Source organism: Pelecanus crispus, chromosome 21 (assembly GCF_030463565.1).
Source record: "Pelecanus crispus isolate bPelCri1 chromosome 21, bPelCri1.pri, whole genome shotgun sequence".
NCBI classification, from domain to species: Eukaryota; Metazoa; Chordata; class Aves; order Pelecaniformes; family Pelecanidae; genus Pelecanus; species Pelecanus crispus.
Window position 1 is genome coordinate 3,468,360 of NC_134663.1, and position 25,676 is coordinate 3,494,035.

The 25,676-nt window shown below is 40.2% G+C and overlaps 2 protein-coding genes across 2 annotated transcripts; one reads left to right on the forward strand and one right to left on the reverse strand.

Moving 5' to 3' along the window:
• Window positions 1-3,311: 3,311 nt before the first annotated feature.
• KCTD9 (potassium channel tetramerization domain containing 9) lies at window positions 3,312-10,456 on the reverse strand. Its single transcript, XM_075724004.1, has 12 exons — window positions 10,394-10,456; window positions 9,165-9,286; window positions 8,449-8,492; window positions 8,172-8,268; window positions 7,610-7,668; window positions 6,866-6,994; window positions 6,124-6,191; window positions 5,926-6,021; window positions 5,322-5,471; window positions 4,833-4,938; window positions 4,424-4,557; window positions 3,312-3,603 (listed from the first exon to the last, which is right to left on the reverse strand). The coding sequence occupies exons 1-12, from the start codon at window positions 10,439-10,441 to the stop codon at window positions 3,487-3,489; spliced, it is 1,170 nt and encodes a 389-aa protein (XP_075580119.1). The 5' UTR covers window positions 10,442-10,456; the 3' UTR covers window positions 3,312-3,486.
• A 1,379-nt stretch (window positions 10,457-11,835) lies between these two features.
• On the forward strand, window positions 11,836-25,579 carry CDCA2 (cell division cycle associated 2). Its single transcript, XM_075724200.1, has 15 exons — window positions 11,836-12,392; window positions 12,899-13,029; window positions 13,636-13,786; window positions 14,586-14,788; window positions 16,146-16,221; window positions 17,092-17,327; window positions 17,684-17,771; window positions 18,285-18,496; window positions 18,920-18,998; window positions 19,627-19,679; window positions 20,725-20,865; window positions 21,616-21,790; window positions 22,323-22,534; window positions 22,949-23,834; window positions 25,546-25,579. Exons 1-14 carry the CDS (start codon window positions 11,861-11,863, stop codon window positions 23,795-23,797), a joined length of 3,138 nt encoding a protein of 1,045 aa, XP_075580315.1. The 5' UTR covers window positions 11,836-11,860; the 3' UTR covers window positions 23,798-23,834; window positions 25,546-25,579.
• The last annotated feature ends 97 nt before the right edge of the window (window positions 25,580-25,676 follow it).

A 25,676-nucleotide genomic window follows, 5' to 3' on the forward strand; every position in this document is an offset into this window, starting at 1 on the left:
GACTTGGGAGGTCAAAAAAAAAAAAGATTACCACTAGTTTTGTTTGCCCACAAATACTTTTATGGCCTTGTGTAATGGAAACCAACAAACTACGCTGATTTTGGCAGAGGCAGAGTCTGAGCGAAGTCTGATCCAAGGTCTGGGAGCGCTTCAGGCTGGGCTGGCCCCACAGGTGCCGGCTTTGTGCTCGCAGAAAAATCAAAGCGTGAAGCTGGGTTTTTATCGCGTTGAGCTCTCCTCAGTTTTCAGACACTGGAGTATGGTGGATTTTCAGAAGAGCTCCCGGACCTTCCAAAGCACTAGTTTTTCCTATTCGGGGAGAGAAATCTTAATGCCTGCCGATGCTGTTAAGTACCTACATGGAAGTCAAGGACTTGTCAGGAAAGCCTGGGTTTGTGGATTCCCATTCCAAGAATCAAGACCTCTCTTTTATCAGAAGCGTTGGAAAGGCATATCCTAACCTGTTGAGTCTCTTGGGCTTTTTAGACAGCATTCCTAACCCAAAGAAGTCTGCTGGAGGTGAGAAGCTGAAGAACGAACTAGTTTTTTTTTCTCAATTTTGTTCTTGGGGTGCCCTACAGCACTTACACGAATGTGCTGTTTGTATTATCGCTGTTGTGCCACAGAGTTATTGGACTGAACTCACGAGCACTTTATAGACCAAAGTCTATAAAGGACAGGGTTTTTTTTCTTCTGGAAGTGCTTTAGTACTTCCTTATTAAGTAAGACACAGCTTAGCTGCTTGTGCTGTGCGATGATGGTCTCTAATGTGGAAAGAGTGTTTTAAATGGTGCACATACCTATGTAAGTCGTGGTAATGACTTCTGACTCCAGCTGTTTTATTAAGCAAATATGAAGGGCGGAGACAAAGAAAAGCTGAAAAGTGCTGCAGATGAATGGCAAGTCAAAAAAACCCCATGAAAGGTCTCAAACTGAAAGTATCAGAAACACTGCAGCAATCCCTGCAACACAAGGTGCACTTGCCTGTTTTTCTAGCAGGTGAGCTTTATGCTTGAAAGCAAAAATTCTTTTGCTTTCTGCCATAGTGCAAATTGCCTCTGCAGAAGTAAAGACTTCTAAAACTCAGTCTTCTCATAAAGTAAGTACTCCAGCATGGATAATTCCTAGTTCACAATATGTAGTCCATTTGGGAAGGCACTGGTTACATACAAATCCTGGCTAAGGTGACAGTCAAGGTCTCACACAGAGCAAAACCAACTTATAGCTACTATATTTTTAAGTTTGTATGCGAGGAGCTGTCAGTTAAAAATCGTGTTTTCTTCTAACTTGCTGTCTTTCCCATAGAAGTCAGATAAGATTGAGATTGGTTTTTTTTAAATTAAGACAACCACGACACTTTTGTATTTCACACTTTTATTAATGCAATTTAAATTAGGCTGGAACCTGCAATTTCTGAACAGGCCCCTTTGGGCTATTCATACAGCTTTGTCATAGCAAAAGAGGTACCTTAAATTCATCTGTGAATGAATGATGCCACATGCTGTGATTATTCAAAACATAGTGCTTCAGTGATTATGAAAATAGATTTTTTTTCCATACAATATTTTACTTCTGCCAGCTACAAAATATGATAAAGAAAAATAATTCATTTATTTCTCTAGCCCTAGGAATCTTCTTCTACTGCAACATATACATCACTCTCAGTGAAAGCGATGAGGTGGGAGAAAGGACTCCAAAATCACGCTGAAATATTTCCCTTGAATCTATAGGTGTATTTCACCGAGGACACGGTGTTGCCCTAGAGCCAGATCAAGAAGCCTGGGAATTGGGAGGGAATAAAAGCCCAATTCTGAACCACATGGCTGTGGGATTTTGAGTCCCAGAAGTTCATGTTGTATGCCTGAGTCAACCCAACTTGAAAATAAGGGAGAATCCTGCAATTCCCCCCAAACAAATCATATACTGGTCCTGAACTAATCTTTCTAGATGGATGGCAAAGCAGCATTTGCATAACAACTACTGAGGCAAGAGGACTTCTGCTCAGAGGACTGGAAATCTGCGCTGCAAGTAAAAGGCAACCCACTGAAGTAACTGTGGAACTCAAACCCCTGCTAACAGTGTCACGTTCTGTAAGTTTTAGGATACATTGGTTCTGAACTTCCAGTAATAGCTGTATTTCCTTAGATTCAAGGTTAGTTTTAACTTTGGGGTGTTTTAAGTAAGCATCTGAGGTAAGCGTTCTTGATGCACCTTTTTCTTTTTGGTATAGTTTCTTCATGTGCTTTTTGATTGTGTATAAAATAAATGTTCTGTTAAATGAGAACTAGATTGATACTACAGTGGAAACAGCTTAGTAGATGAAGTGCACCACCACTTAAAGAGATGCTCTGAGGCTTTCTGCAAATAGTTCCCTATTTGCTCACAGGTAAAGCAGTTGTGGAAAGGGCACTCTGCCCTGTGCAAGATGCTTTTTCAGCCACTTTAAGCAGGCCCGAAGTGGAATACTACGATCTGGCTGGGAAAAGGATTATGCCCATGCTTTCAAGGATTCAGTGTACAAGAGTATTTGCATAGTACATTGAGGGGAAACACGTGCCACTTACTTATTCATATACTGGAGCAATGACGGGAGGATGGAGCATGTGCTGTGGCCCCAGTGCTTGTCTCTACTTTGGTGACAGTACTGTATTTTCCTACGTATGCTTAATTCCCCACAAAGAATGAAAAAACTACAGGTACTCCAGTTTGGAGTGGTTAGGACATCTGAAAGCAAGCTGTGAGCGATAGTGCAATTTCACACTAATTTGGGAAGCATTAAATAAGCCATCCAATTTCTGAACAGGGATGGTGTAGTTATAACTAAATCTGCTGTGTATGCAGATCCCTTCAGTGGAAGCAGCTTCCACTGCATATTTTAGAAGATAATAAAGCTGTTCTATACCTGCATTCAAACTACTACAAGGCAATATATTACCTATGATGACAACTAACTACTGTTTTCACCCCAGAGGAGTACCTGAAAACTTCCTGTGGACATTGTCTAAACCACATCTGTCATCTAATACACTGTGCATGAATGAAGAAACTAACTGTAACTACACTAGTCTAACTGTAAACCTGAACTTTGTTGCTACTATACATGAATAACATTTTCTATTCATATTGCAGCTACAGATTTAATAAATAGAATTGCATATATTGTGCTTTATAAATTAAAATTCATTCCAAAGTGAGGCAATGCTAAACAATGAATCTATTTAACCACCCCCCCCTCCAAATGGGCCACACATTCTGGTTCTAGAACCAGCCCACTTCCTCACTCTGTTCACAACGGTAGAAACAGTGTCTGTTTCCACCTCTTAAACAAAAGCTCCCTCCCCTAAAAGTGATCAAAGAAGAGTTTACTTAGGCACTACTGCAAATGTAAGTTGTCTACTAACCATTACTTCTAACTTAATAAGGGGAGGAGGTGAAGAAAGTCACAATAAATGTTCTGTTTCCTTCGTCTTCGGCATGTTCTCTTCCCTATCTGACGCTCTGAGACATGTGCAAAGGTGTCAGCATCTCTTCAAAGATAGCGCCTTTTACATTAGATCCCCTCAAATTGGCTTCTTGTAGATCACAACCTGATAGATCACAATTCTAAAGGGTAAAAGAATAAATGAGCATTAATTGAATATAGCTAGAACTTAGTTCAAAACTTTACCTTAACTATATTTATAAAGAAACCACATATACTTCTATAAATTTCAGTGCGAATTTCTAGTCTATCACTCTAGCTTAGAGTTTTAGTTACTTCTTGTAAGAGAGTAGTTCCTTATCACAGTAACAGCTGGATTTATTTTTAAGTTGTTAGACTTACACTCTTTATATCAAATTATCTTCCAGGAGTGAGTTACTAACGCTTGCTGAACAAAGCTAGAAAGAAGCTGCCTCTTGCAGTCCCACCAGACATGACTCTGAATACTTCTCTAGTACTTGAGGAAGAACAGCCATGTCCACAGCTTGCACAATGAGCTAGTTTGTCTTTCTAAGTAATAGAGACAGCAGTGTATCAGGTGCCACCAGTCAGGTAAGATTCCATCATTACTCTACAAATGATGTCCCAGGATCAAACCCCACTCCCCCCAAACCCAGGCAACTTTATTTCTCTTCAGTTCTTGAGTGATGGCATCACCTTACACTAAAGAGTTAAGTTTAGCAGTATTTCCATGCATCACTTTTGAGACGATACCAACCATTCCTGTGGCTTTGAGGTGCTGGCAAGTCCAAGACTTTAGACTCATCTTCCAAACTGAGGCTAGAGTGAAATGTGATTCCCTAGATCATCTGTATCTTGCTGAGACTGGAAAAAGACTAGTGCACTCTGTCTAGGTTGAAGCTGGAGAACTCAGCCAAAAGCCAGCAATCCCCAAAATTTTATCAGTTGACCAGTTAGTATATAAAATGAATCATAACTCACTTCCAAATCGGTTCCTGCCAAAGTTGCTCCTCTAAGATTACAGTTTTTTAGTTTTGCATTTTTGAGCGTTGCAACTCTTAGATTAATTCCTGTCATTTGACTGCCTTCCATGTCAACACCTTTCAGGTTAGCACCTAAAACACACACACAGTTTTACAAGGAAAAACAGTCAGAAACACAGTAGCTCCAGAATGATGCCTCCTCAGTCAGAGCCATGTAAATTGGTAGAGGTCAAGATAGAACTTGGAATTTAATGATTATATGGTCACACACTCAATCTGGTATTTGTGGCCTCTTCGCATGAAAAGGTGGATTGTACAAACCACAGCTAAACCTTTGACACGCCACATAGATTTACAAACACGTGGTTCAGTTTCCACAGCGTACCCAACAGGCAAAAACTTCTTACCTTCCAAATTAGCTTTGAGGCCTGATGGATCTTCAAAATTGCACCCTTTTAGAGATGCTCCTTCTGCGTTGGAACACAGCATCTTTACCCCTTGAAGGTTTGCACACTGATAGAGATAGACATGTCAGTGAGATTCATAAAAGTGCGAAGATGAACAATACTGAAAATGATCAGAGTATAGTTCTCACTTCTGTTTTGGAAGCGAATCCTGTTAAAGGACAACAGCCTTGTTACTGTGAGGAAGTGTAAGGACTTGCTATACTATTACTTCTCTATCATCAGGAAGGCAGATAATTCTCACCCGCTACCCTTTTTTTCCTTTTTTGAAGTTAAAGATAGCTTCAAAAAGCTTTTGAAGTGATCTAACTAGAATAATTGCAGAAAATATCGATGAACTACGTGTTTTACACTTATCTGCTTGTTCCAATTCCTCTTCCCTTAAAATAACTAAAGGACAGCCCAGACTTTCCAAGATGCAGCAATTCTTACATCAAGCACCGATCCAGAGAGGTCAGCTCTTTCCAGATTTGCACAGCACAGGTTGGCATGTGCTAGATTGCAACGGCTTAGGTTAGCCATCTTGAAGTTTATGTATCGAAGATCTAGACGTGAAAGATCTGCTCCGCTGAAATTCAGACCCTAAAACCAAAACGATAAACCCCCAAAAGTTACAGAAGGTGTAGCTCTGAACACAAAACAGTTAAGAGAATTGTCTATGTACATGTGTAAATACGTGTACAGATAAAGGTACACACACAAGACCATCTATTCTACTACATAAGACTAATGCAATAGCAAAGCTATCAAGCATTATTTTTGGTTATGCTAGTGCATTTTACATTTAAATAGCATAGCTTAACAAATTGCTCCTCCAGGAAACCTTCAACCTAAAGAAGGAAAGCAGCCCAAAGAGCACACCTGAATTTCATGTTAAAGGTCACTCTGCCATAGCTTGGAAGCAAAACTCAATTAAAAAGCACTGGACGGGGGAAAGCACACGTCGTTTGAATTTCATGTTGTGATTTGATGCTGCAGGATATTTCACTGCCAGACACCAACACTACAGATCAAGACAAAGTCTGTGTTTTCGCACCTGACATCGCAGCTCAGACTTGGTTGGGGTTGCCAGCAGGAATCGGACAAACTCCTTTCGAGATATAGGAGAATGATCCTCAGCTGGCTGTGAATTCTGTTGAGAGAGTTGTTTAAAAGCTAATACAGATAGGACCAAATTATATATTGCCTGGAAGAACAGGACACGTGCATTCACGTATTAAAGAAAACAAGTTACCTTAATAGCTATTTCTAGATGTTCAATTAGTGAATCGATACCAAAAAACCTGGCTTCTTCCAAAACACCTAACAAAACAAAGCAGTATTTGTTATTTACAGGGAGTCGTTAAGCTTAAGAGAGCACTCTTCTTCCCTTACTGGAGAAGGCAGTGTATAGCCACACCAAGAACATGCCAAAAAGTTTGGGTTAATCCATCCTTACTACTGGAGCAGCATCAATTCTTTGATTGACTTTTCTTTTTTTAATTGACAACTGACTTTCCCTACTCCTTATACCTTTTATACATTTTAGCTACACTAACACGGATGAATAGATCACTTGCTGAAGTTTAAGGAGTCTGGAAGAAATGCATAAACTAATAAAACTGACAACCACATACATTAGATGTAACTGGATAGAGGACAAGCAAGCTTGCTTGCAGCTAAAAGGAAAAAACAACTCAGAAAGGATGTTTCCAATACCAGTATTAGGTTAAAGATATCAGATCCAGAATTACAGCCATATACTAATCCAGTACAGAGAATTTTTAATGCTCTCAAGATAAATAAGTTCAAACAGTGTATCTTCACTAAACCAAGCATGTGGAATTGCAATGCTTGAGAATAAATTCACCAAAGAAAAATCCCAAACATTTAGATGAGCATACAAAAGTCTCGTTGACTTTATCATGTTTACCTGAGAGCAAAGTTTAACTTCTAAAGAGTAGTAATTTAGGAGATGTCATACAGGTAATACCTACCTAGCAAATTAATGCCATCATTTACAATGAGCTGTCCGTGACGCAAATAGTTCAAAATTGGCTCAAAATACTCTGGACTGCGGTCAATTAGGAATGCTCCTCTATGATCTTGCTTATTTCCCCAAGCATCTGTTTCCACAACATATATATAATTAAATTTGATATATTAATAGAAGAGCATTTGCTTCAGTTTCAGATTTTTATTACCAAAGGGTACTGGATTATGAAAAACGTTCCACCTGAAAGGGCATTTCTTAAAGAAAAGGAAGGAAAAGAGGAGTCAAGGAGGGGAAAAATCACCTTAAAACAAACTCGCTCCTGCTATGAATAGCTAAAACATTTTATGACATATATAAGAATCATTGCTAGAATAAAAGCAGCATTAAGATTTTAGTCTGCCCGCTCTTCCTGAAGGCTGTCTTGTACAGTGTTTGTTCATTGATTCTGTTGACAAAACTGAGCAAGATGCAACAATAAGATGAAAACCTAAAATCAAACAACCAACGAAAGACCCCAAAATATTAACTATGAATGGAAATTGTATTTTCAGTTTGTGAGATGATAAGCATTACATGGGCAATGGAGAAATAAACAATTATAAGAAAAAGATTAAATGTTCTGCTTTGATACTTTAACATACTTTTGATATTTTAACTTAGAAACAACAGTCTCAGCTTGATAGTGCCTTTTGCCTACTTTGCTAATTTGTTACTTAAAAAGTAAAGTTTATTTCAATATACTAACCTTTATCTTTAAACATGTGGGCCAACATACTGTCAGGTTCTTTGTTAACCAAAGTGCTCCTAGAAAACACAGGCAGTGCAATTTTATTTTTATAATGGAATGTTTTGCTCAAGAGACAAACTTGCTGGTTGGAGTGTATTTTCTGCCCTTGACAGCTTGAAGGTAATAATGGTGTGTGATATGCATTCCAACAGCTACAACACTCTACTGATTTAACTTCATATAGCATTTCTGACCTGAGGTATCGTAAAGGTATTTTAAATACAAAGCACTTAGCTGAAATATTCCAAGGATAAATCCAGGCCTGTTCAGGCTTTTTGCCAGTTCTAATTCATATGTAAACTTTTTTAAGAATTAATTTGTTGCAAAATTGTGGTAGTAAATACAAAACACAGCGAAAGCTGCAGACGTCAAAGACCTCCTGCTCCACAGTAAGTTATTTTTCTAGCTCTTTTGCAAGAGCATCTGAAGCCTCACCAAGTGGATGTACACTACCAGCTGCTCTAACTACTTTACTGAAATCAAGTCCTGTAAGAACAAAACCAACTAGCTGCATTTTTACCTTGTAGTGGTGAAGTATCGGCCTCCAACATTGAGTGTTAACCAATCCGTGTGTGACCCTGTTAGTTCTTCGTGAGGTCTCCCATCAGTCTGAGGATCTACACAGATAAGACAGACACAGTAATTATTAGAAGAATTGTGAATATTTCTGAATCTTCCATATGGTAAGAGGTATCTTCTGAAAACACCAGAAAATAAAATTTTAGATTTACATTAAAGCAAAACAAAATCTCTTTCCATTAGACAAAAGGTCAAACGTAAGAACTACAGAGACTTACCAATGAATGGTTCCCCTTCACAGACAAACAAAACGTCGTCATCCCTGAGAGACAAGGGGGCATGGGGAAGAGAAGGAGGAGGGAAACAAAGAAAAGGGATTAATCATAATTTTTTGTTCATCTAATTGACAGTGGGAACCCCTCCTGATTAGCTTCAGGTAAATAATAATCAGTTGCCATTAGTCAGAACTTCAGTATCTGATTTTTATCTTAATTTTGCAGGTTCCAGTGGATTGCAATACGATTGACTTCACTAGAGATGTGATCTGTATCAACCAGGTAGGGATCCCTTCTGTTACTCCACCAGTTTTGTTTTACAAAATAGTTGCTTTTCTCCCCGCTCTGGGAGTATTCTGTGAAGCCAGAGCAATGCTAAAGTTGGTCTCCTTTCCAAAAAAACCTCATCCAACTGCTGACTAGAATAGTGGGATTTTCCTGGTACATACATTGCACTGTAAATCAGCACAGGAGGATGTTAAAAGGCATGAAATGCAGCTTGTATCAAGTTCTGATTCATCAAGATAGAACTGCTTTGAAGTTGAAAAGACAGTACTATTTTTCCTTGAGGCATGAAAGCACCTTTGGACATACTGGCTGGAAATGATAATATCTGTTTTTGAGGAAAGCACTAGTTATTGATTAAGGTCAGAGCATCAACAGGCTCACACGTCTCTTCGTCCGCATCCACGATTTGACTTTTGTCGGATAAGCCTTACCTAATCAAAGCGATATCATCAATGAGTCCACCTTTTCCGTTGTAGACACTGGTCGCTTTTATCCCAAGCTTATTACTAGCCACAGACAGCAAGTCTGATAAAGTCCCGTACACAGCCACAACCTGGGGGAGAGAGAGGTGGCTGTAGCACCGTGCGCGCATCGCTTCTGCCATTGCAGAGTATCGCCAGGGCCGTCAGGATCTTCCTGCGGCGGGGAGGAAGATCTGTATGGATCTTTACTAAGAAAGGAAACAAAGAGACCAGCTTTGAGGTACATCTACTCTCATTTTCTTTAACTTCCAGGGGAGCACTTATAGTCTTAGATTGTTTGAGCATTATTCGCGATTTATTTTAGGAAACATTCAACCAGCCTTTGCCCTTCTGTAATTACAGACACCTATCAAAAAGAAAGAGAGATTTTTTAGCTGCCTTCAAACGGGGTGGCTCGCACCTCTCCCGCCCAAGGCGCGACGTACCGCGGCTGCGGCGGCAGCGCAAGAATCGGTGTCGCTACTCATTGGTTCAGGTGGTTATTTCTCTAAAGAAACAGTGCTCTCTGTGCTGCTCCAAGTCTCCCAGATTTCTCTCCCCTCTCTAAAGCCAGAGGTTAGCGCGGTCGCGTTAACCGCCCTGGCTGCGGAGCCGCGGATGGGAGAGGCCGGGGATGGCGGCCAGCACCGGGCAGCGCACGGCAGGGCCTTCCCCGCGCCAGCCGTGCGACGGGCCGACCTGGCGACGTGGCGGCGCACGCAGCGCTTCACCAGCCAGCGGGGCGAGCGGGATTTCCCTCGGCCGGCCCAAGCCGTGGGCAGGGGCAGAGCCCCGACACCCGCAGCTCGCTGCCCGCCTGCCCCGGCCGCGGGACCCGCAGCAGCGGCGGGGGAGCCGCGGCCCCGGCCCCGAGCTCTCGGCCTCTCGCCCCGCTGCGCTTGTGCTGAGGGCCCCGCGGGCCCCGGGCAGCGGGCGGGCTAGGCCCCGGCGGGCAGCGCCGAGCGCGGCGAGGGGGCGGCGGCAGCAGCGCGGCTCCTCCGCCGCAGCCACCGGCAGCGCGGCCGCGAGAGGCGGCTGAGGGCTTCGCCGGGGCCCCGGGAGCCGGCACACGGGCACCGCCGCTGCGCTCCGCCCCTGCCCGGCCCCTGAGGCGAGCGAGCGGGAGGGGGGACTGCTCGGGAGGCGGGCGGGGGTCGAGCCGCGGGCTGCCGGCGGGCACCCCCCTCCCCGCCCCTCACCTTCCCGTTCCGGGGGCTGCCGTTAACGAACAGCGTGACCCGCCTCATGCTGCGGCGGCAGCCCGCTCCGCTGCCGAACCCGGAAGGCAGCGATCGCTGACCGGCATGAGCCGCGCCCAATGGCGGCCGCGCCGCGCCGCGCCGGCTGCCCAATAAGAAAGGCGCTCCGCGGCGTGGCGGGGCAAGGGGGGGCGGGAGGGTTGGGCGGGGAAGTGCCCGCGGCGCGGCGGGAGCGCTGCCGGTAGCCAATCAGGGGAGGCATCACCGCGCGTGTTAGCATAAAGCAAGGCTTGGGGGAGAGCCGCCTCTGATTGGTGCGGGCTGTCACGTGGGCGCGGCTCGTTGAACGGACCGTTGGTGGTGGTGCTTTTCAAAACGGCTGCTCAGCACTTGAGCGACGGTTCGTGATCCTTCCGCGCCCGGGGAGCCAAAGAGTCCCCCCGTCCCGCGGAGCTGTGCCGGCGCGCGGGGAGGCGGGAGCGGCACGAGACCGGCTCTGGCGAGCCGCGCGCCCTCCGCGCGCCCTGGGCCGTGGCGCTGGTGCTCGGTGGGCGCCAGGGCGGGGGGGGGGGGGGGGGGGGCGGGGGGCGCGGAGGGATACGCGGCAGCGCGCGGCTCGATTTGAACGCGGGAGGCGGGGAGCGCTGAGGCGGCTGCGGGGCCGCGCTGGGCGGGCGTGAGGGCGGAGGTGAGGGGGTGCGGTGAGGCGGGGGCGAGCCGGGCGGAGGTGGGGTGCATTGGTGAGGGGGCATTGGGGTGCCCGGGGCAGGGGCGCGCTCGCGGGGGGCCGTAAGGGCCGATTTGGGCGCTGATCCCCGCCGCGGTCGCGTCTCGCGGTGTAACCGCGCAGATGCGGGCAGCAGCTTCCAGCGTGGGCTTAAAAAGTTGCGCGCGCGGTATTTATCAGCTTAATTCGCGTTACCCAAAATAGGGGAGGACGCGTGTATGTGTGGAACCGACGTGTCAGGCTGAGTTACTGAATTCGACGTGTTTAACTTAAAATCCCAGAAACTACATGCAAAAAGCGTTTGCGTCTTAAATTTTCCAATTAAACCGCTAATACTTGTTGCAACACTTACAGCAAAACGATCCCAGTGTGATTGTGCTTGGCGTATTTTATACGAACATGAAGTTTAAGTTTGATAAAGAGTGAAAACATAGCCTTCTATTTCCTCACTCCGGAAACACTTCTGATGCAGGTTTATATTGCTGTGCATTTTTCTTTATCGTGCTAACCTTTTGTGTCAGAAAGGTGTAGCTTTCTGGAGATAAGACTCCCTTCCCGCCACACACTTAAACACCTTGCTCCAGGAAAAACCTAGATACGGTAGAAGTTAGAGAATGGTGGCAAGCTCTTGCTATTCAATAAATAAATACCTATTAAAATCTCTCTTTCTTTTTGATAGGTGTCTGTAATTACAGAAGGGCAAAGGCTGGTTGAATGTTTCCTAAAATAAATCGCGAATAATGCTCAAACAATCTAAGACTATAAGTGCTCCCTTGGAAGTTAAAGAAAATGAGAGTAGATGTACCGAAGAGAAGGAAGAGGTGTCTTTCCCTGATCTGTCAAAAGACCGGAAGATGTGCAAAGTGACTAAATCAAAAGTCCTAAAGGCATCCAAGAAGGAGAATTTAAGTGATGGGAACCAGGCGCAGTTGCAAAAATGCACCCTGAAATACACCAGAGGCCTGGAGAAGGAATCCTGCCACAACAAGGAGGATGTTGTTAACTGTCGGTCTACTGAATGCTTTTTTGATAGGCGAAAAGGGGATATGGTTGGTGAACCTACCTTACCTTTGAACAGTAAGGAAAATTTTTCAGGAAGTAGACCTGTTTCTTTGGGGGATGAATGCTACTTGACCCCTAGTAGGGACAAAACGGAAGAAAAATCTGATTGTGGAATATCAGAGAAACGGAGGGAAAAACCTGTTGATTTTGCAACTGCAACAATTGCTGAATTTGGGATTACTCAAGAAAGCTTTACTAAACGATCTATAGGTAAGGCTGGAGTGACTAATGGCTGTTGTCCTTCTCGGCGGGACATCTGGAGGCCACCTAGTCCAACCTCTTATCAAAAGCTTCAATTTAGGTCAGGTCCAGGTTGTCTGGCTGAGTTTGAGTATGTCCCAGGATAGGTCTGTGATAGCATGTTGCGTTAATTCCCTACTTAACTTTTTTCTGTCCAGTTGATGAAGTGTCATTGAGTTTCACAAGGGAGTAGTAAGACAAATTCTGCAAGTATTGGTAGACAGTTTGTTAACTAGCAATTGGAAAAGTAGAAGACAGCTCCTCACTTGGTATGTAGTTTAGGTATATATTAACTTGCTTTTAGGAAGATATTTTGCTTTTGCTCAGGAAGGTTTCTTGAGCTGAGCACCTAACTTTGGATGTTTTCATAAATGGCATAAATCACTCTTAGAAAGAAAAAAAAGGTGTAGGCATTCTCACCAAAAAAAAGTCTTTCTTTTTTCTTTATTTCTCTTTTCTTCCTGTCCCCATTTCAGGGAAGTGTCCAACTTTATTAAAATTTAGACGAAGATCAACAATTGGAGTACGGGGATCACCAGAAAATAACGCCCTTATTCAACACCTTGCCCAACAGAGAAGCAACAGGCAAGAAGAAGCTTTTACGCAGGTGAGAGTCTTTCTCAGTTTAGTTCCACCCAGGAGTCAACATACACTGGCAGAAAGAGAAGGCAAGTCTCAAGAAGCATCCATGGCCTTAGTTTTGTTGACCTTCCTTGGACACCTTACTTTAGAATAAGGGGGCGTGACAGGTTTGTTTGTGTAGAGCCTGGAGTCTTTTCTCCATGCCTAGCTTGCTCATGTATTTTAACTTTTGTTTACCATAACCCTTACTTTTCTGTATTTGCCATGCTTGATTTTTGGCTACTTAAAGTGTTGATAATTCAAAGTGAAGTAAATACTAGCATAAGTGACTTGGTTTTTTTAATCAGACTTGTTCTTAACTCAAACTAGCATAGACTGTCAGAAAACAAATTCTGGATATGGTCTAGAGGGATGGATTATGAAAGGCAGTAAAACTTAACAGATTTCTTGGTACACTTCCTTTTTTGCATCTTTTTACCATACAACTGAAATTGCAGCTAGATTGAATACAAGATTTGCTTCTTTTCCGAGTTTGTTTTATGCCAAAGTACAAATACAAAGTAATAAAGCCCACATCATCTTGGAGTTAAAAAAAAAAAAAGGTCTCATGAGGCTAATTTTCCTTTAGCAGGTTAGTCGTTTTAAACATGAAAATGTCAGGTCATTGAAGGACAAAATAGATGCCTTTCAAACCTCTTTTAAATCGGTACAAGAAGCTGAAGGAGAGACTGGCTTCTCTGGACTGTCACAAGTGGATGATGCTTCCCAGGAAGCAGGCTCTTGTAAGTTGATTATATTTCTGGTCAATGATTTATCTTAAACATTAGGTCTTCCATTAGGCCAAAAAGTACAAAACTACAAACACTTAACATAAAAAAAAAAAACCTTTATAAGGATTGGCACAGGTTTTTTTGTGTTTGGTTTGAGGTTTGTTGTTTGTTTAAACCTACCTTATTTCTTAGTGCATCCTGAATAGTGGTTTCTCAGAGTAACCCCCAAAGAAAAATGAAGACTAGTATTTTTTTGTGATGAGAAAACCATCACAAAGTTTTAATTTCTAGATTTATACCCTTTGATTTGCTTTTCACTAAGAATTAGAGTTTTCACACTTTTCCCATGGAACTGAGAGTGGTTTTTATGACAACTGGTTTTAGCTGTTTTAACTGTTATATCTCTTGATTGTGATATGCAAACCTTTGCTTAATAACTTTTAAGTGCAGTAACTTTAGAAATCACGTTACATTACTGTTGTGTTAACATCCTTATTTCTTGATGAAAATAGTAAGTATTGCAAAAGCAAGTCAGGACAGGACTGTGTTAACTGTGAGAAGATGATAGTGTAAAACACACTATATGGAAAGAATAACTTGCTTTGTTTTGAAGATTTGGTAATGTTATTTTCAAAGTAGAACTAAAAAAATGCATGTTTTTTTTTCCTTTTTCCTGACTAGAAAATTACCTAGCTTTTTGAATCTCATCATCCTTTTGGTGAAGAAACACAAAAAGAGCATTCATTGAAAAATCTGAAGTTTGTCTTTGTGGTTTGTTGTTTGGTTTTTGTTTTGCTTTTAATTGATGCAGCTCAGAACAAAGTACCTTTTACAAAAGAGTGGAATCGGGATCAGTGGAGTGAAAAGTTCACCTCAGACAACAGCGGCGCTGCTTTGAAAGAAAATTTAAGGCAAAATTTGACCAACAGCAGTAAGCCTGATACAAAGATATGCACCATCTTGTCTTCACACCAAGACATGACTGCCACTGAACCTGCTGCTGCTGTTTCAAAGGTACTTACGTAAGTGTGGGCAAACAACAGGGAGAAAACAAATAGCACAGCAAATCTCCCTTGTAAGAATTTTGTGTCTTATTATGACAAGTCACGGGAAGCAAAATCTGGCATGGACACTGATCCATTTGGTCTGACAGTGAATGTAGCCTAACCTCAGATACCTGCTGCTGGCTCTTCTGAGGGTCCGCTCAGTTTTCTTTCACAGGCAAATGTTCAATGTGGATGCTATAAGCTGTTATAGTCAATAAGATGATACTCTCTTCTGATAATCACATGGAAAAGCTTATTTTATTCTATTAATAAAATTTAAATCTGTCTTAATTCTTTTGAATCTGCAGCTGTAACTGTGTGAGACGTCAAATTCGCAGATCTGGCAAATACAGCTTTTTCCAGATGTCAAAACCAATATTGATCATTGGGATGACTTTGAATGCAATTTTTAATCTTCACCTTATATCTGTTCGGCAGTTATTTGATATTCATGCAAAAAAAAAAAAAGTGTATACTTGTATAGAGATGGGGAAGTTAATTTGTCTTCTATATAAATATCTTTAGTGATACTTTTACTAGCGTCATATACAAAAACAATGAAGATGGGGTCCATTTTGCTAGGTGTGTCCTCTGATGCTGCTGGACCTAGCAGCTTCTGAGTTGTAAAACAGCTGTGGTAGTGTAACAGTTGGATGGAGGTTAGGAAGAAACTTCCTAAATTAGTGATTAAAATATACAGGTTTTTCATTCCATCTTTTTTTCATTTCTGATGTCTAATCCTTTTAAGCATTTACCTTTGGCGTTTTGGGAAAATAAATTCCACTAAAGTAGTGGATGATTGAGAGAACTCTGAAATCCTTGTCTATGGGATTAAAAACCAGGTTCATGGTATTTTAAAAGGCAGCATTTGCAAGTAGTTAGACACCCCACCCCGCCGTCTTTGAATATGGAGATGGGTTTGAAAAACTTCAGGTTCTTTGTTTGGTCAGAGATGTGTCACCTGTTCTTTTTGGATTAAAAGGTTCAGCAGCCAGGTGGAAAATACTTTCTGCTCTATTCAACAACTTTATTCAATTGAGGATTGAGAAATCTCCGTAGTATTCTTCTGTGTTGATTGCAGTTGATGCTTGTGCTGTTCATAAATAATCACTTGAAGCAACACTTGAAAAGTATCCCTCATAGATATTACTAAATGAGTAATGAGGGCAGAGGCAAAACAGATTTAGGTCAAGTGCTTCACAAAAAACTCAGCAGATTGTATTTTTTTATTTCTTTATCATGTTGTGTGGGTGTATATATGAATAGAAGATACATATATATATATATAAAAATAAAAAAAAAAAATCTTGTAACTTTTTCACTAGGAGTGGGCTTATGAGCAACACAATCCTATTGAGTCGGAGGCTGTTCTAATTAGAGACACCTTAGAAACAAGCCATGGTAAGGGGATTCATTGATATTATAATCTTTGTTATGTTGCTATAGAAAGTAAAAATACTTCGAATATTTGTAAGGAAATGTTTCACAAGCAGTCATCCCATGTCTGTCGTCTTGTCTACAACTTCTAACGCAGTAGAAACTTGTTACAATTTTGACCTAAAGGCTGATGGGGGAACAAAAAAAAAGGTACTGCAAATAACGATCTATACAAGTGCTGCTGAGGAGGCTCAAATCTGAGTTTAAAAACAATTCAGAGCTTGTTCAGTACAGCATAGCATTAAACATGTTTTTACTTAAGCACAGCACATAGGAACGAAATAGCTTTTATGAGAGAAGCTCAGATATTTGGAAGGTGGGGTAGGGCCTCTTGGGTGGTATGTTAGCAGTTTCATTCTGATAGAAAAAGCAAGCTCAAACGGAGACACAGGCCGGGAGTAATTGTTTAGAGTTTTCCTGCATTTTGTTAGTCAGGCCATTTTTAGGGAAAAGTGTAGCTGAGTAGTTCATGCCTACGAAGGGGAGGGGGATGTTCATGTACAGAGTCCCTCTCCACATTAGAGAATACGTGGGGTTTTTTTTCCCCAATTTACATGGATGAGAGAGAAATCCTTATGCAAAAAATTTCCTTCATGCAGTGTTCCCTTTTGACTTTTGTATGTTTTGTAAATTTCTCAAAATATGAAAGGTAAATGTGGCACAATAATAGCAGAAATTCAGAAACAAATGGATTTTTTTTGAGGTGCCAGGTGATGTTGGTGCACAGAATCTATTGAGATGTGTACGTTTATAGTTAATAGTTTTGCTAATACTAGAGTCTTCTCAATTGTACTTCAGTCTTTAACTGTTGTTATCTGTCTTCTTGCTCTAAAGGTTTCAGTTCCAGCCACATCACTAAAGACGTCAGAAGTAATGTTATATCAGATCTAAGCAGAAAGCAAGCTAGTTTTGCAGAAGAACCAAGCCTGGAAATATTTGATGAAAGCGAGCCACCTATCACACCACTGCGAACAGGAAATATTTCATTAAATGGACATACACAGAGTGGCTCCCACCTGCGATCTGTATTAAAGAAAACGCCAATGAAACAAGTAGTGGATATCACGAAGGTTGGTTAACTGAATTATGTGGAGGTACTAAGGATGAACTTTTGCAGTCATTATTGAACTGCCAGAAGTTGAATCATGGTTAAAGATACTTTTTGACTGATTGACATGCATCAGAAATAATTTAATGCTATCAATGGATATCTGTTTGCTCTTTGGTCATCTTGGAAGCTTTGTTTGAAGCTTTCACATTATGAGAAGATCTGTATATATGTTGTTGAGTTTTATTCATTTAGAAAACAAGTAGGTTTTTTTAAACAATAGGACTGGTTATTAAATGTTGCATTTTCATTTTTGAACAAGGACAATATTTTAATTAAATGGTATTGAATAGATGATTGTACGCTTAAATTTGATAGGAATACTTGAACGATGCAGTTGACAGAGGAGGAGGTGAATCTCTCACAGTCTCCAGTTGTGCACAGATCTTTGAAGCATTGCAAACAGGTCAGATTCCCCTTTTGTTTTTTAAATAGGCAGGGTATTATGTGAGATCATAAGGTTTTGCCTCTTTGGTAAATCTGAAGAATGATACACGTTAACCACCACTGAAATAGCTCTTGTGTGGCATTCTGCTGCGTGAAGTGGAAAATAGAGTTGCCGAGGAAAATAGTGTCTACTAAAAAAAAAAAAAAATCCCACACCAAAAATTCAGAAAGCCTTTAATACCAGAATAGAATCGCCTGTTTTTCAAGAAACTTTACGCTTGTCAACTGGAACTTGTGGAACAGCTCATTTCTAGTCTTCTATTTTCTTTCTTCTTTAATTCTTGATACTGTAATAAAGCTACACTGAAAATTCTGGTTGAATCCACAGGACATGTAAAGGTATTTTGCTGCTTGGTTCAGGGGGGTGGTTTTTGAGAGGATGTTAAGACCCATGAAAAGACATTGAAAAGAAAGTCTCTGCTCTATGAAAGTTCCAAATTCACTAAGCAGTCTATGTATTTTATTACAGTAGAGAAATCTGAAAAACATAGCTCTGAAAAGCCAAAGAAGAAAAGAGTTACTTTTGGAGAAGCTCTAAGCCCAGAAATATTTGATGAAACTTTGCCTGCAAATACGCCATTGCGCAAAGGAGCAACACCAGTCCGATCACAAAGTAATAGCCCTTTTGCAAGGTTAAGTCTCACTGAAGAACCAGTATGCCAGCTGAACTTTGATTGCAATGATGTAAGTTGGTTGTTGTTTTTTTAAAAAAGCTATAAAAACAGCCTCTTAGTCTCTGTGAATGTTTAATTTTTTCTCCAGTCTGCTTGGTTTTGAAGATAAATTGCTAAAATACTGAAATACAGTCTGCGTGAAGCATTAGAATGACATTGAGAACTTTTGCTTTATGAATTCTCAATAGCATTTTGTCCTGTAGAGCTATGTTTAAAGTTGAGTACTGGTAGCACGTGAAATGTTTTTGTCTTGGCTTATTCATATACTTTTGATACTGTATTTCTTTTTGCCGTATATAGCAGTTGAGCTGCCGCATTCTTTAAGGGAAAAAAGTAAAATCACCTGGCTGTTCCAAACACTAATGGACAAGGTGTTTTTCAGTATATATCTGGTATAGTATATTGCTAAAAGATTTAATTTTTTTTTTTAAAGGAATGTGTTGAGCCTCTTCAAGAATTAGCAGAGGGTTCTGTTGCTGCACAAGGCCTCCTACCTGTTGAAAATGCAGAAGGTAACCCCAACTTGCAGTTTTTGTCGTTAGATAATGCATCTTTCTGTATCTGAAAACTGAGATGACATAGGGGTTTTTTGTTTGTTTGCTTCTATACAGGGGACATATTTCAATTGTGTTAAAAATTAAATGCTCTTGCTTTTTTCTAAAGGTCTTTGCAGTAGCTGCAGTGTTTACCTGTTGTTTAGGTTAACTGGGTGTTACTTGACCTGTGGTATTTTTCTGTGAAGGTGGCTGATCTAGTTAGACTTACTGCTTTAAGTAACTGGGCTTACTGTCTTGATTCTGATATTGTAATTTGGTGTTTTTAAAACATCAAGCAAAACAACAACAACAAGAGGGTTGTGCATGTGTGTATGTATCTCTCTGAAAGCTGTGTAAGTGCTAATTATTTTACCAAATCCTCGCAGGTTTTGTTTTCCTCTGTTTTGTAAAGCAAGCTGTTAAGTTTTTTTTTTTTATCTTGCCATGTTTGATAGTCCTTTATGCAGAAAACATTACTCAAGACTAAGATGACTAAATATGCTGTGCATAAGGTTACAAATTATGTGGATAATTTCCTCAAAAGGTGATTAACTTTTTCTGTTGAAACTGATTCAATATTCTTATTTTCTTCATTACATAATAGCAGAAACTGACAAATCTGATATGATAACAGCTCGTTCTTCTACTAAAAGGAAGGTAGGTTTCTTTAGTGATGACGTTTGATTGTTGCACGTGGCTTTTTAAACTTCTTCAGGCAGAATTGTTATCCTGATGCATATAAGAGTTTTTACAGCCTCGGGTATGAGGATTTTATATATCCAGGTATATGGAAATGATTCATGTTAGTGCAGGTAATTGTCTTAAGGAAATCTCATTTTTGAGTGAAAGTGGTTTTCCAGTTACTAAAAACGTGTTTGGTTATAGCATGATACTTAAATTTACTATTTCTATTGAATTTTCCAGGTACTTTCTCAGTTAGTCTGACAAAATTTAGAACAGATTTATTCATAGACTTTCATTCGTAGGATCAAGGGCCTCACTCATGGGAATCTAAAAAGTTATAATCACAGAAAATTGAGGAGAATGGAAGCAAAGTTTTCTGGCTAATTTTTCTATTTGGTTTAATTTCTTTGAGATACAGGAACATAGATAGAGGCTAATAAAGTGAAATTTATTCTGCAACTTGTGATGACTTTTGGTATCTTTTGGTATCTTTTGGCACTTCCCAAATCCAGTGCTAAAGATCTTCAGTCTTGTTAACGTTTTTGTCTGCTAGCTGTATGGCAGACAGCATATCATACGTGTATCTCTTCTGGTTGCTGGAATTTTAAGGTGTATAACATTTATTGTACAACAATTTCTGCAAGAAGTTCTTTCAGACTTTAGTGTTGTACAGTTCTAGCGTGCTTTATCGGAAGGGGAAGGCAGAAAAAAGTAATATAAGAAAAGTAACCCATCTTTGAAAGAAATAGCTGAGGATGAAAATTTGCTATTTTGTCATTAGAATGTCCTTTTTGTGCAAATAGAACTATATTGTACTGTGTGAAGAGACTAGCTCTATAAATCTTAATTTCTATCTGTGAGTGTCTAGCTCTTATGACTTTATAAATGAAATAACAGTGACTAATTACAATGTGATTCTTATGACTGTTGGACAGTGGTGTATTTCTAAAAAACGCAAGGAGATGCATGTGCACGTACACATGCACCCCAAAAACTTAAAATTCATGTTCCTCAACAGTGTAGCACCATTTCAGAGGGGACTGATTTTAGCATCTCAAGAGCCACAAATACTAAGAATGCTAAAGACACTAAAAATCCAAGAAAGAACAAGTTTCAAAAACAAGAGAATATAACCACATCTGCTGCCAAAAAGACACAAGTAAGTGACAGCCCACTGCAGTTGGTGAATGCTGCCTTTATTTCTCTATCCGAGTGTCTCTTCTTTCTTGTGTGTTTTACGTGATTATTTTGATCTTTGTATTAAAGATTTTCTAAAGGGTGTTATGTTTCCTGTTGCTGCCAATACTCTTTTTCTTCATGCCTATCTTGTTTTCCTACACTTACTGCCGCACCCCTCTTTCTTACTGCTTGTTAAGGCTGACTAGCAGCATTTAAATACTTGTAGGGCAAAAAAGATACTTTATGGAGGTGAAGGGGGGTGTCACTTTTCAGACTTCAGGGACAGAAAATGAGTTTATGGTTCTTCTCTTACCAAGAGTATGCAGTAGTAGTTCTTTGAACTTGCCCAGTTATATGCTAGTTAAGTATTGTAAAAGAGTGAGACTTCTGAAAGATTTTTGCTTTCATGTATTGCAAGGGAAAGCACATGTTCCTTTTCAAACTGGGCATGAATGAAGAATCTGTAGTTTTGAGCTGAAAGACTAATTTCTTTGACTTCTAGATTCGGTTAAATGAAACAAAAATGGGATCTCATGTTTGAGAAGTAATTTTCCTTTGTTTTGAGTTTTTAGATTAATTTGCAGATGTCAGAACGAGTGAAACCTTCATTTTAGGGGAAACACTGGATTTTGATGAATAACAATTAATGGTGTCACTGGTTTGTTGGAAAATATTGTACAGGCTCATTATAATTACATTGTGCGCTATTCAGTCTTCTCAATCTTTTCAGAAAACAAAACGTACAGGCTATGGGAAAAGAAGAAAGAAAAAAGTAAAAAAATCTTTATATGGGGAAAGAGAGATGGCTTCTAAGAAACCTCTTCTCAGCCCTATCCCTGAAATTCCAGAGGCTTTCTCTTTTGCCTCATCTCCAAACTCACCAGAGGCAAATGCATTTTTTTCAGGTAATGCGGTTTTTAGTGGTGTTCTGCCTTGCTCTTTGTGCTGCTTGTAATTTTTTATTTCAACAGTTACATAAAAAAAACTATTGATAGTTATCTTGAGTCCTGTGCATAGGTAAAGAGCCCAGTATACATTTTTTACTTTTAATTGCTTCTGTAATAGTAGAGCCCAGATGATATAATAGATTAATAATCTCCAACTGGATAAATTTAACTCTTGTTGGACTCCAGCGTAAAGCTGATTTAAAAAAAAAAAAAGAAAAAGGCTGTCTGTACTTTGACTGGATACTGGTATTTTCATAGTCTTTAAAACTGGTAAGTTGGGCATGGATAGTTAAGGGATGTGCAGTAGCTTTCTGTTGGGGTTTTTTTCCCCTTTTTTTTTTTTTTTTTTACTAATAATCTGGAATGGTTGTTTAGAAGGTTATTTTTATGGAAGTAAAATACTATAAAGCTTTTATTGTAATATTAAAAAAAAGACTTTGTACACTCACAAGTAGAGTCAAATAACGACGTGTTTATTCTAATTCAGCAGGTGTATTTTTAGGTAATGCCAAACCCAGGAATGCTCGCAAGGATGTTCAACAGAAGCCAGTGGCTGAAAGAATGAGAGCAGAAGACACCTGTGCAGTTCATACATATTCAAGCCCGAAGGACCTGGGCATTGTAGCAGCCAGCAGCTCCAGCAATACAGTGTTTCAGGTGGCAGATGGTGACCTGAAGTCTGTTCCTGGCAGCGATCGTAAGGTAACTGATATGCATGAGGATACTGCTAGAAAATAAGTCAGAATTGTGCTTGATGTTGTTAGATCAAAAAAGTAATGTTTTGGGGGAAGAAAAGACCTAACTCTGAGAGTGATTAAACATTGGAACAGGCTGCCTGGAGAGGCCATGGAATCATCTCTGTCCTTGGAAGGAGGTATTCAGAACTCCACTGAACAAGGCCACAAGCAACATAAGTTTGGCCCCACATTGGAGCAGATTCCGACATACAGGACTCTGGGTTGGTTGGTTGGGGTTTTTTGAGAATGACTAAACTTGGTGAGGAAAAGAGTAGCAGTTGTTTAGTTGTCAGCTGTTTGAAACCAGTTTCTTGTGGATTACCTTTTGCCTATATTTAAAAACAAAACAATTTTGTTTTTTTCTCTTCCCCCCCCCCCCCCCCAGTTTTCAAATATTGTGCCAGATGCAAAGTGTGTGTTTGATACATCTGACTGTTTCCAGCAAGATAAAGAGACTGCATGTATAAAAGAAGCAAAAGAAAGTCGTTCCTTGATAGAAAATGAGAAATTACAAGGAAATCTCCTAAATGAGACAGAGCGACTAACCGGGCTAGAATTTCTGGAACAACAGGATGCTACTGTATGTGAGGGTGCCCAAAGAACTCAGTGTCCAGAGAAAGATTCTGTAAGAGGTAGTCCGCCAAGAAGAAAAAGAAGTAGTGCAATCTATTTTCCTCCTGTTGAAAAATTGGAAATAACTGGAAACAATCTTCCAGTTCCTTTTTTAAATGTGGAAGAAGTCTTATCTGCTCCTCAGCTAAAAAATGACTCCTTAGAGCCTTCTAGAAGAAAGAGCAGTAACAGTGGTGAAAGAAGAGTGAGGCGAAGCATGAGATTACATAAAGATGCAGAAATTGAAGGACTTGCATGGGTTCAAGTACCCAGTGAGATTCAAAAGAGCCCTCCCAGGCTAGCTTCTGCTTGCAAAATCAGGAGAACAATAAGCACATCCATCCTTAAAGAATCTGAGAATATTCACCATAGAGAACAAAATCTCATCCAGTTTTCAGCACCAGGGAAGGAGAACACTGGCTCTGTTGATCTTGCTGGTGGTCCTTGCAAAAGATGGAGGAGGAAAAGCATGTGCGTATACACACCTCAAGAAACAAGAACTAGGCCTCGGACCTGGAAAAGCAGCATAACAAATTCTGTATACAGGAAGGACAGAAGTAACCAAAACCACTCTGAAGAAGCAGAAATACCTCTTGAAAATAACTCTGACATTTAGCAAGGTTTCAGCTACCTCTTGATTTTCTAAAGTGAAGGTCAGTATTAGATTCTTATGTTCTCTCTCTTAAGTGCTGTTTTCTTCTCTGTCCCGCTTATATGTCCTTCCTTATTATTTCCTTACTCATTTTCCGGATAACTTAGAACTGATTTTACTTGTCTTGATGCCTAAAATGCTTGAAGATTAGAACTGCGTGGAAGACCTAGCTTGGCTCAGAGCATTGGTCTGGTAGACAGTCACGGCAGGTAATCAAGAGGATAAAAAAACCTTTTCTCCCATGATGAACTGAATTTGGCATCACCTCTTTATTGTAGTCTACATCGTTGCTTACATATTTTCATGCTTTACTGTTGTCTATAGAGCAATAGCAATTAAACACTGCTAATATTAAAAAAAACTTGACAAATGACTGACTTTCTCTGCAACACCAAGTTCAGTCATTTCAAGAGGGCAAAGACTAATCTTTCTCAGTTGGAAGGATTGCTCTAGGGGCCAGTGAATTTTGTTGCAAGATACAGCAGTAAGACAATGTACAAAATTTAAGTAATGTTTATGCATGCATTTGTATGCATGTTATCACAGTCTGGGATTTTCTTGTGTTTAGATGAGTATGTTTACAGTTGTGGTACCTGCACAGTAGTGTGGATTTTTGCCCTTGAAACTTAGTTGTGATTATTAGGCTGGATGTGTTTAGTAGACCATCTTGCTACATTTGCTCTGCTCTCAAATGCACAATCAATGTATGAAGCTGCTAAACGGAGACGTGTCAGCAAACGTGTGACTCGGCTGTTTTAAGAGGAACAAATTTTATGGTTTAAAAATATGGTCTGTGGTGACAAGTTACTTTTTAGATGATTGGGTGTTGATACTGATCCATGTTTTCCTTTTTTTTGAAAGAACAGGATTCAAGCTTAAGATTTTGTTATATTTTTGAAGTTTAATTGAAGTAGATAAAAAGTGAATTTGTCTTTAGTAGTTAAACTATGCCCTTTCAGCTAGAATTGCTTGAAGTGTTGATGTGCTTGATCATTCCTTATAAATCGCTTTTGAAATCTGCACAAATTTTCTTCCAGATTTCAAAAATGTCCTAAAAAAACCCCTTGAGATTCTCTGCAAATAAGAAAGAAATCACTTCTGGCTTGAAAGGGAGGAGTAGAAGGTGGGGAAGCTGTTACCATCTTCTGAAAAAACTTTGCTTTACTTTATGGGCACAAGCAGGGGTAGAGTTCCTATAAGGAAGATGAAATTTTGTGTTAGTGAATTGTGCTTCTCTGGTGTGAAGGTTGGTCATCTAAAAAAAAAAAAAAGCTTTTAAATCTTTATAACATTAATTTTTAAAAAAGAAATTGGCTAGGGCAAGTGAAACATTCATCATACAATAAAGCTATATTGCATTTCTGGACACTTCCAGTCTTTGGTGTATGTGTACTAAATACAATGCATATTATTCAGTAGTTGACCTGTCATCTTACTGTTTTCATTTGCCTAGTTTGAACAACATAATAAAAAGCTAGGTGGTCTACTTAAACATTTGCTGTTGCTTCTTCACACTCTTCTGTTTCAGCCCTAGTGAAATACCTGTGCCAGCTTGAAGAAAATAGCTTTCTGTTGAAAATGATCTCTTCTGTGACCTTGTTTTTAACATTATTGATGTGGAATAAAATACTTTATGTACTTGGCTGCTTTCATAAAGCTTAAAAGCAAACAGAACAGTTTCATTTTTATGCATGTTTTACTTTTCTCTACAGACATCATCAGTTTTTCCCAAGACAAGAACTCGTTCTAAGGCAACTTGAAAGAAACTTCACTGCTTAAATGCTGTCCATCTTACGCTGCTTTAGAAACACTACTGAAGTTATCAAAACAGCCTCCTTGATGT

Bases quoted from the DNA above. Each gene is read 5' to 3' on its own strand.
- KCTD9 (XM_075724004.1), bottom strand. From the start codon at position 10,441: ATGAGGCGGGTCACGCTGTTCGTTAACGGCAGCCCCCGGAACGGGAAG. The intron at 6,192-6,865 runs GTAGGTATTACC...TTGTTTTGTTAG, and splicing joins TGATGGCATTAATTTGCTAG to GTGTTTTGGAAGAAGCCAGG. The intron at 4,558-4,832 runs GTAAGAAGTTTT...TGTGTGTTTTAG, and splicing joins CCTCAAAGCTAATTTGGAAG to GTGCTAACCTGAAAGGTGTT.
- CDCA2 (XM_075724200.1), top strand. From the start codon at position 11,861: ATGCTCAAACAATCTAAGACTATAAGTGCTCCCTTGGAAGTTAAAGAA. The intron at 13,787-14,585 runs GTAAGTTGATTA...TAATTGATGCAG, and splicing joins TTCCCAGGAAGCAGGCTCTT to CTCAGAACAAAGTACCTTTT. The intron at 20,866-21,615 runs GTAAGTGACAGC...CAATCTTTTCAG, and splicing joins CTGCTGCCAAAAAGACACAA to AAAACAAAACGTACAGGCTA.